This window comes from Balaenoptera physalus (assembly GCF_965194825.1).
Source record: "Balaenoptera physalus genome assembly, chromosome: 1".
Lineage (NCBI taxonomy): Eukaryota > Metazoa > Chordata > Mammalia > Artiodactyla > Balaenopteridae > Balaenoptera > Balaenoptera physalus.
In genome coordinates, this window is record NC_138882.1 from 86,264,084 (window position 1) to 86,275,117 (window position 11,034).

General features: G+C 46.7%; 1 protein-coding gene across 1 annotated transcript; it reads right to left on the reverse strand.

The window, feature by feature from the left end:
- Positions 1 to 208: 208 nt before the first annotated feature.
- On the reverse strand, positions 209 to 10,362 carry LCE7A (late cornified envelope 7A; the record flags this gene model as incomplete). The annotated part of the gene is made up of 2 exons (XM_082451250.1): positions 209 to 9,766; positions 10,330 to 10,362. The coding sequence occupies 2 exons, from the start codon at positions 10,360 to 10,362 to the stop codon at positions 9,479 to 9,481; spliced, it is 321 nt and encodes a 106-aa protein (XP_082307376.1). The 3' UTR covers positions 209 to 9,478.
- Positions 10,363 to 11,034: the final 672 nt, after the last annotated feature.

The window sequence follows — 11,034 nt, forward strand, 5'->3', positions numbered from 1 at the left end:
TTGTTTGTGACAGTCTACTTGTTTGGCTGCTTCTGCCCCCGGGGGACTTGATTTGGGCGCCAGTTTTGGACTTTGGGACTGCTGTTGGCTTAGGGAGTTATTGTTCTGAGTTTGTGGTGCAGTGGGATCAGTCTCCTTATTAAGGCACGTGCACTCAGGCTTGGGCTCCAAACAGCAGCACGTGGGCTGAATGTAACACGGGGGCTTCGGCGGGCAGCATGGGTTGCATTTTGGTGGGCAGCTTGGGTTGCACTTTGGTTGGTCACACATCTTCTCAAGTTTTGGAGGTCCTAGAACAAAAAGAACATTTTCAGAGGGAAAGCTGGCTGCCTGCATTCACTCCCCCCTTCCTTGACCCCCAGATACATCCATCTTCAGAGTGATGACACAGACCAGCACTGGGAAAGCAGGGCCGGATGCTCAGAGGGAACCCAGTCCCACAGTTCTGTGCCTTCATATGGGTCAGTGTGCTGGTTCCTCACTAGGGAGCCGTTTTCCAGATAGAAAAAGGAAAGACCGGAATATGTAAGAATTTTGCCGAAGGTCTCTTAGCTAATGAGGAAGAGTGTGACCCTTGGCAGCCGAGTCTGAGTCCAGCGGCAGGCACTTCAAACACTTCATCTCATGAATGGTTACAGCCAGCCTGAGAGGTCGGTGTTTTCACCCCATCTTACCTACACGTATGACGGAAGTTCAGATCTGCCTCAGTTGCTAGTAAGTGGATTCAAGTCAGGTTCCATTCCAACTCAGAGCATGTGCTTGGTCTGGTGTCCAACGTGGTACCCAGGGACCCAGGTGCAACGGGACTCTTTCTAGGGTGACCGACTGTCTTGAGACAGATGGACGTATTTGTCTCGCCCTTCCTGAAAGCATCATCCCCCCCATGCCCCTCAGCACGTAGGAAGTGTCTGCCTTGGGGGCCTTTCCAGCAAAGGAGACGGAAAGGTCATTGCTCTTGGCATGGAGGGCTGAGTTCCAGGCTTGGCTCTATGACTCCTGAGCCAGGGGGCGGGGCAGCTCTTTCACCTCTCTGACCTTTATCTCTTCCTTTGTGTGGGGGCAGCGTTAGGGGTGAAGAGGAGACAACTGGACCTTGTAGATGTCCTCAAATTCAACCATTCAGGGCTTCTGTAATCTCCCGATTCTTCTAGGGGTAGGGAAAACCCAAACAACTCTTTCTTTGCTCCTTATCAACCCACCTACCTCCCACCCAGGAAATCCAGGAAAGTTCTCCTTAAGTCCATACACCTAGGACTCAATATATGGCCCCTAGGGCAGCACCGCTATGGTTTCTGCCCAGTCCCTCTTATGGCGCATGGACAAAAGCCACTGGGAGGTCCCAGAGCAGGACAGAGTGTCTAGAAGCGGCCCAGAGTCAGCAGGCAGAGGGATCTGGAGTGTCTTCTAGACCAGGGGGAGACGTGGAGGAGAAGAAATGAGCAAGCACCCTGGCTGGGGGCTCATCCCACAAGGCCACACACCCACGTCAGGGAGGTGCCAGGTCTGTCAGAGCCTGTCACCTGGGTGGAGGAGGATGGGTGTGGGAGTTCAAGTGACAACTGCTGAGATCAAGTTGCCACCACCCTCCAGCCTCCAGAACCCACAGATAAGCCACTGGCCCAAAATGGTTTTTCTTTTTTTTTGATTTAAAAAATTTTTTTCAACTGCGTAGCTTGTGGGATCTTAGGTCCCCGACAAGGGATCAAACCCGGGCCCCCTGCAGTGGAAGCGCAGAGTCCTAACCACTGGACCACCAGGGAAGTCCTTCCAAAATGGTTTTTTAAACTGAACCAGTTACTGCCGTGGGCTTTCCACTAGACACACACACTTGTGTATCTGTGTGTGTGCATGTGTGCACCCACCTGTGTGTGAGTGTGTGTGTGTGTCCACGCAGAAGCACAAGCACAAGGAAGGAAGAACTTGAAGTTTATGACCATGGCTGCGTGGCTGGACCAAACTGAGATTTCATTGTATTTGTTCATCAGGCTTTAAAATTGGAGCCTGTGTGAATAACTCCTAAGGAGATCACTTCTGTTCTGGCCTCGGTCCCTCCTGCAGGTGGATTCTTCCCTGTCCTCTATCCCACCCCTGCCCTGCCATCCACCACCCCCTCCCAGCCCTACTCCAAATACTCCATCCGGTGCTGAGAAAGCCATGGCTCTCATCTTTTTGTTCTTTTCTCTGTGTCCTGAGGATGGGGGGACTCCTGGGGACAGGAGTTAAAAATCCCCCTCACACCAAAGGTTTCCTGAGGGTTCCCTGAGCAGGACGGAAAGCCTTACCATCCCCTTTTTGCCACTGAAGGCAGATCTGGTTCCCGGAAGGTGTGTGGGATTCTCACATTAGGTGGTTCCTGAAGGAAACCTGTCCGATGACCCACTTTGCTGTAGACCCAGGGCCTCGGCTGTCTCGGATGATGGGTGTCAGGCCCATAGCTCAGCCCTTTCTTCTGGGGATCCACCTCACTCAGCTCGGGTGCACAAGCTGGGCCCCACTGAGCCAGGCGTGGCTGACGCCTCTGCCCTGCCCAGCGTCTCTCCACCTCAACTTTCAGAACCACCAGACCCTCATCATGTGGTTTCTCTGGGGGAAGGAGCCACCGCCACGAGTCTGAGAAGGCTGTCACTGTGCTGCTTGCTGTTGGCTGAGGACAGACTGGGGTGACTACCCTTTGGGGTCCACTAGGCTTTGCATCTCCTGAGCTAGAGCACCAGGAGGGAAAGAAATCTGAGAAGGGTCACCTCACGGGGTCCCTACCACTGGGTCTGCACCCTCCACACTCCCAAGTCCCTGGCAGTCTGGCTGCAGCCTCAGCTGGGTCAGGGGCAGGTTCTCACCTGAGAAGCAAAAGTGACTTGTGGGGTAGGGTGTTGGCCTCAATTCAGTTATGACTCTATGCCTGCCAGTTATTCAGGGATTAATTCTGTCATCCAGGAAGAGGTCTCTGCTCAGTTTTAGGCACACGACGCTGGACCAGGACTCCTAAGGGGTGGGAGTAGGGGACAAGTGACACAGTCCCTCCCTCCAGGTCAAGAGACGCTGCAGAGAGGCTGAGGTGGCAGAGTTTCTGCCCTGTCAATGCCCTGACTTGCCTGGGATGGAAGAGGAAGGAGAGGCAGGGCAAAGGGAGACACACAGACATGAAAATAGAACCCAGACCTCAGCAGGAAAATGGGGAAAAAGAGGGGAGAGTTAAGGGCCATAGGAGCCTTGCTCAGTGCCTCCTTCATGGTCTTTGAAGCTGTTTGACAGAAAGTCTGTGTACACTTGGGCGCCCTGGAGCCCTGGGGGGTGAGCTTGGGCATGTGCATGTGTATGTGCGCACGTGCGCACGTGAACGTGTGCGAGGAGCCTGGTATCTGGCGCAGTCTCCTTGTTGTCTGAATCTGTCCCGTGGGAGAGTCAGACCTGAGACCAGGGGAGAGAAGAAGGTGGGGGTGGGAGGGGGGTGGGGAGCAGGAGAGTGGACAGTGAGCCCCTTAAAATTTTTTGTTGCTTTTCTGTGTGCCTGTTTTGCTTCCTCTACAATTTCTTCTCCCTGCCTCTCTGTCTCTCTCTGTCACTGTTCTCCGTTCTCTCTTTCTCTCCTCCTCTGTGTCTGTGGTTTACCTTTCTCTCTCTGTAGCCAGTGCCCCTGGACTGACAGTTGGGAGCCTCCTGTCCACCAGGAAGTCCAGCATGTCAGGCTCCATCCTTCCAAGTCCAGGCTGGGCTGTTTCTACAGGAGCAGTTCTCATCCCAGTGGCCAGAGGGTACCCAGAGGTCCCATCCAGGGGTTCACCTGGCTGCTTCCAGACATCCCCTCCCAGCACGTTCCCTTTGGGCAGGTCCCGGGAACAGGTCCCGATTGGGGGTGGGGTGCCGCATCAAAGATGGAGAGCATCTTAGGCATCAGTCCTGCGCACTAAAGCACAGAGAGGGAAAGGACAATGCCCTCAGGTCCCATGCCTTCCGAGCCAGTGCTGTCTCCTTTGTCTCACTGCCCTCTCTTTGACCTCTGCCCACCAGCCCAGCCTCATCTCTCGCCACTGTTCCTGCCATGTCATCAGACTGGCCCAGAGCAGATCCCTGCTAAAGTCTGCCGTCCTCTGTCTGGATCTTTGTACCGCTCTTCCCGTGGCCTAGAACACCTATCCCCGCACCCTCACTAAATATTACTCAAACCTGAAGTCTCAGCTTACACATCACTTGAGGAAAACGACACTAACGCATAGGGTTTGTGGCCCTGATATAAGTTCTTGGTGCTCCCTATACTTCTCGCTACATTTTTACCATGATTTCCCTAATGGTCTGGCTTCTCCTCTAGTCTGTTAGTTTCACGGGCACAGGCATCCTCGCTGTCCTGCTCGCCACCGTTCTCAGCATCTAACACAGTGAATGACATTATGTGGACTTCAGTACTAAGGAATGAATGAATGGGTGAATGGACAGCCATGAAGGCAGGACCCATCGACAAGTTTTCTCCGGGTTACCTGCTCTGGACACTTCTTTTCTGTCTCTTTTCAATTCTTGGTTCTCACGCTTGGCTTCCGAAAACTGTCTTCCCTGGACTGGCAGCAGATATGCCCCTCCCTCAGCAGCCTAGTGAATCCATGACTATCAGAAGCCAAATGGTTTCTGTTCCCTCCGGATGTCAAGCTTCCGAGGTTCTAAGCCTCTGTGACCTTGTCATTCTCTCTCCCCAAGATTCTGTGACACTGACTGACTCACAGGCGCCCCCTGTTGGCTGGATAGCAGGGTTCCTCTTGGTTTCTTCTCTCCTGAAGGGCACAGGCAGCTCTTGAGTAAACCCATAATGGTTCGATTACCTAAGGCATAAGCCTATCGCACACATAGGTACGGAGTGTCTACTGTCTACCAGGCTCCGTCTTGAACATGAAGTATACAAGCTCAATAGCTGACATTCTCAAAGCTCTTTTAATTCGGTATAGAGACAGTAGACGGCATCAGTACTGTGTGATGAGAATGATGGCAGGGGAAGCACAGGTTGCCAAGGGAGCACATGGGGTCGGGTTTGGGGGTCTGGCATGCTTTCCGGAAGGAGTGATGTTTAAGCAGGGATTGGATGGCAACGAGAGATAAGGAGTGGGACATGGAGGTGTCCTGTGTAGGGGAGAAGCTCAGTGTGGCTGGAGCACAGCGGGGAGAAAGGAGAAGAGGTGGACGCTGTACCGATGAGGGTCTTATACCCGTGGGAAAGGGTTTGGATTTAACCTGAGGACAATGGGAGCCACTGAGGGGTTCTAAACAGGGGAGAAACAAGGATACCTTGAGGGGCAAGGGCTCTATTTTATTCATTTCTAGCTCAGCATAAACACCACCCCCCTCCACCTAGGGCCCTTTGCTGGTACTGGCTGGAATAGTCTCCCCAAGAGATCTTCATCACTAACTCCCTCGCTTCCTTCAAGTCTTTGCTTAAATGTGGCTTTATAAGTGAGATATTACACCGTCATCTTCCTATTTAAAATTACAATCTGCCAATAGAGACACGGATGTAGAGAACAAACATATGGACACCAAGGGTGGAAAGCAGGGGTGGGGGTGGTGGTGGGATGAACTGGGAGATTGGGATTGACATATATACACTAATATGTATAAAATAGATGACTAATAAGAACCTGCTGTATACACAGGGAACTCCACTTCACTGTACAGTAGAAACTAACATGACATTGTAAAACAACTATACCCCAATAAATTAATTAATTAATTAATTAATTAAAATTACAATCTGCTACCCTTTCCCTCACTCCAATCACCTTTATACAGTTCTACTTTCTTTTCCTAGGTAACACTTTTTATATACATACAATATACTCTACGTATAATTTCTTTGTTCTGTTTTTGTCTATTGTCTTTCTTCTCTCACCAAAATGTCACCTCCAAATGGGCAAAACTAATTTTTTTTTCTCACGGACTCGCCTCAAGCTTCTAGAATAGTTTCTGACATATAGGGAATAAACAATGTTGGTTGAATGCATGAATGCGGATTGTTAGTTACTTTTTTTTTTGTGGGCTGTGGTCTCTGCTGTAACTCTGAACTTCATTTGCCCAAGATGAGAAACCTGTTTTTAAAGTCTGTTCTCCAAACATCATCCAAACTAACAGAATGTGTCCTTTCACAGCCCCACTCCTACCTCCTATTTTTTTTTTTTTGCCTCTGTCATCAAAATTAGGGATGATTATGACCATCTTCTTTAGCTATAGGAGCTAAATTTATTGGTGATGAGAAAATTGAGATCAGTTTGCACTGTAATGGAGCAAATCCTTGTGGTCTCTCACTTCTGGGTTCAGGTCCCTGAGGCCCAGCTTCCTGCACTTCTCCTTTGATATTATCCATTATTATCATATATTTATTTGGTTCGAAACCCAAAAGGTAAAAAGGATACACAGTGCAATTTCCCCCTGCTACTCCAATCCCTTCATCCAATAGCAATCAGTTTCTCACATATCTTTCCAGGGATATTTTATATGCAAAAAGCCACACACAAACATGTATACCTTTCCTTCTTTTAACAAAACAAGAGAAACTCCATATTGTTTTGCTCACTGCTTTTTCTCATGTTGGGGATCATTCCACTTCGGTACATAAAGAGTATCTTCATTCAGTTTGCTGCCTGAATAATAATCTAGAGACACATGGGAATTCCCAATTTGGGCTCTTGCAAACAATGCTGTGGTGTAACACTGTACATACATCGTGCCTCGGGGAGAATAGATATAGCATACATTTCCCTAAGTGCAGTTGCTTCCTCAAAAGATAAAACTGAGAGACATTGTCGATTTTTCTTCCATGGATGTTTCACCAATTTACATCGTTCCTCACAATGTGTAAAACTGCATATTTCCCCACAAACTCACACAATGAATTCATTATTAAATTAATTGTGCTCTATCAACCTCATAAAACTGATATTTCAGAGTAGGTTTGAGTTTTTCTTAGTAAGTCAGCTCAATTTTCTTTCATTATGCTTGGGAGCCATAATATTTCTTTTTCTGGAAACTGCCCAGTTATGCAATTTACCTGATATTTAATTAGATTGTTGATCATTTTATTATCGATTTGTGGTGTTCATACTATATTGGGAAAATTAGCCCATTTTTGTGCTATGAGATGCACAATTTCTTCTGGTATGTTTTTAGACTTTTGACTTTGTGTGTTAGATTTCAGCCGCATAGAAACTATTCATTTTTACGGAAACACTTTAAAAAATATTTTCCTCTATTGTTTTTGATTGTGTGTGTTATAATGGTAAAACTGATGCCAATTTTGAAATTATAGAAGAACACTCCTAAAGTTTCTTAAGGAATAATTTGTAATGTTTTGAACCTTTAGGAACTCATCTTAGTATAAAATGAGAGGCTTTTTTCTTAATGGCTACCCAGCTGTGGCAACATAATTCATTGATCTTTCTTCATAGATTTGAGGGTGTGTTTATCATGTATTAATTTCCCCTATATATTTGGTCCCAGCTCTGAGCTTCCCACTGAGTCCTATTGATCTGTCTGTATATTCATGGTCTAGTACCACACTATCTATATAACAGCTTTGTAATATATTATAAATATATAATATCTGGTAGAGCTAGTCCCTGCAAATTACTCCTGTTTTTTAGAATTGTCTTGGCCATTTTAATATTATGCTTTTGTGCTCAACATCACTAATTATTAGAGAAATGCAAATCAAAACTACAATGAGATATCACCTCACACCAGTCAGAATGGCCATCATCAAAAAATCTACAAACAGTGAATGCTGGAGAGGGTGTGGAGGAACTGGAATCCTCTTACACTGTTGGAAGGAATGTAAATTGGTGCAGCCAATATGGAGAACCGTATAGAGGCTCCTCAAAATAACTAAAAACAGAGCTACCATGTGATCCAGCAATCCCACTCCTGGCATATACCTGGAGAAAAACATGATTCAAAAGGATACATGCACCCCAATGTCCATTGCAAAACTGTTTACAATAGCCAAGACATGGAAGCAACCTAAATGTCCATCGACAGATGAATGGATAAAGAGGATGTGGTAACTATATACAATGGAATATTACTCAGCCATAAAAGAGAATGAAATAATGCCATTTGCAGCAATATGAGTGGACCTGGAGATTATCATACTAAGTAAAGTAAGTCAGACAGAGGAAGACAAATATCATATGATATTGCTTATATGCGGAATCTAAAAAAAATGATACAAATGAATTTATTTACAAAACATAAACAGACTCACAGACTTAGAGAACGAATTTATGGTTACCGGGGCAGGGGGAGGAGGGGGGAGGGATAGATGATTGGGAATTTGGGATTGACATGTACACACTGCTATATTTAAAATAGATAACCAACAAGGACCTACTGTAGAGCATAGGGAACTCTGCTCAATATTCTGTAATAACCTAAATAGGAAAAGAATTTGAAAAAGAAGAGTTACATGTATATGTATAACTGAATCACTTTGCTGTACACCTGAAACTAATACAACATTGTTAATCGACTATGCTCCAATATAAAATAAAAATTTAAAAAAAGAACCATAGTCCTGAAGGATGGGCAGAGCATTGCTGTTGCCTGTGGCCCACTGTTGGGTTGGAAAAAGTACCTTGAGAACTTGCCCCCGACAACCCATCATATTTGTCCCATTAAATAGAAGAGGAAAAGAAACCACATAGGGTGGATAGCAACACCAAGGCCCAAATGTCTCTTGGGGGTATTATGCTCACTGGACCATGGTGTACATTCCCACCAGATTCTGGCGCCTGTGTGAAGAGAAGGCGTGAGGGACTCAGTCAGGAGGATTCACTCAAGGAGAGTGTTTCTCATGGCTTTTTGAACTGAGATCTGAAAACTACAAGTACCCCTGTGGCATTTCCTTCTTAAGCATGTGATTCCCCCAAATAAAAAGGATCTGGAGGCTAAATTCTGGGACTGGGAAGTATCATGTCCTTTATGAGTAGGAAGAAATTTCAGTGATGGTGGCAAATGTGGCAATAGCAGTGGAACAGGGTCACTGATACTTTGGGAACATCCCCTTCTTATTGTCCTCTGGATATTTTTTTCACAGCCTTGTCAGACTGCTCAGACCCAGGATCTACCTAGAGGGAATTTCCCATCTGGTGGCTATTTGTGAGAATCTGCTTAAGGAATCCAGGTTCCTGGAAGCTCCTCAAAGCTGAGGATGGGGGAAATCAACAAATTCTAAGAAGTTTTGGGTGCCAGGAAAGATAAGCTTTATTTGTGCACACTGATAAGGCTTTGGGAAGTAGCGTTTTCTCCAGCGTTCAGGTCTTCTTGACCTAGGACCAGAGCTAAGGCCAGGAAGTGTGAGATTTTCAGGAAAAAGAGGAATCCATCATGTATACATCTAGGCAGCTTAATTCAGGAGGAGAGGGATGAATAAAACTGAGAGTGAGAAGTGACATCAACTCCAGACTGGTCCTTGGCTGTGGCTCTTTGGCTCCTCAAAGGTTGCAGGTCAGCTGTAGCCCCCAAAACCATGGCAGCAACTGGAACATCCAGAAAGCTCCACCTCACAGCAGTTGGAAGGCTGGGGCTGGCATAGGTAGACACTTGGAAACCGGTGGGACACCAGAGAGCAGCAGCTTCCAAAGCCAGAAATACAGCAGCTGGGGACACAGGAGGAGGGGGCAGGAGGGGGGCAGGGAGCCAGGGCCTGAGGAGCCTTTGGGGGGTGCTTGGGTGGATATTTGGGGAGGCACTTGGCAGGGAGCTGGCACTTCTGCTGGTTTTGTTGGCAGGACACCTTGGAGAATGTTCAGTTGCTCTATAAAGCAATGCAGATATTTCAAAAGTTCAGTGATTATAAATCTCATTTGTATCAGTATTTTTCCTACAGAGTCTGAAGTTCTGTAATTGATTTTGTGGTTCCAGGGCCCATGTCTTTACAGCAGAGTAGCTCTACTTTCCTGGCATAGGAGAAATCAGGCAGTTGGTAAGTTAGACTTTGGTAACACCTTCTCCTACCTGTCCTGGTTCTCCTACGACTCCTGACTTTAAAGGCAGTAACGTAGGGCACTAGGCAGTTTCAAAAATCTTAAGTTTTTTTTTATGACATTATCTGGTTTATGCATTCTAGAAACCACACGTTTAGCCTGAGCCCATGGTCACTCCACCTGTTTTCATCATCTCCCTTTTTTTCATTCTTACATCATGGGCTCTGCCTTCAGCCCTGTCTGGCTGTCTCTTGTCCTACAAAGTAGCCTCCCCCACCACTGGCCCAATCTCTGGTTACCATTTATCCCCCCTAGGATTGCTACTTCTGAGCCATCCCAATGATCTCCATGAGCCTTATCTTCCTGCAATTACCAGGTAGTTCCCATTCTCTCCAACCTGTCCCATTCAGCTGATGTGTGGCAGTCCCGGCCACCCCCAAATTGCCATCAGATCAATGAGGACACTCACCTTGTTCTTCTAACCTTGGGCAAGTGATGATATGTTAAATGCAATGAGGATATAGTGTGATCTGACGTCTTTTATACATATCCTGCACCTAACTCAAGGGAATAAACCACAATCATGTGAAAGCTGTTCTCAACCAGGTGGTTATGATGACAATTTCCCACATTCAAGTGGCTCCGTCACTCTGTCACTTTGTTACACTGGGTCACTATTGGATGTTCATAAGCATCTTTCCAGAGCATCTCTCCCTTCCATAATCCCTGGAATTATTTCCATAAAGATGAGAAGATAGTGATTTATACGGGAGTTTATAATGGCACAGCTTCGGGATTGAATTTAGGGTTTCTGGAGGAATCCAACGCATGCTTGAGATAAAAATCAAAGGCCACAAATGTTGGGTCACCCGAACATATAAAGGAGTTTCTGAAAACTCTATCAACAGGTTTGGGGCCAATAATCCAAGCACCCTTGGGCCACAACCAAAGGCTCAGTGTATCTGATTCAGATCCCAAAGTGCCTAAAACATTAACCAACACTGTAGCCTCATAGAAAGGCCCAGCTGGAAAGGATTTCAGGCCACTATTTACCCTCCACACATGGATGACGAAACTG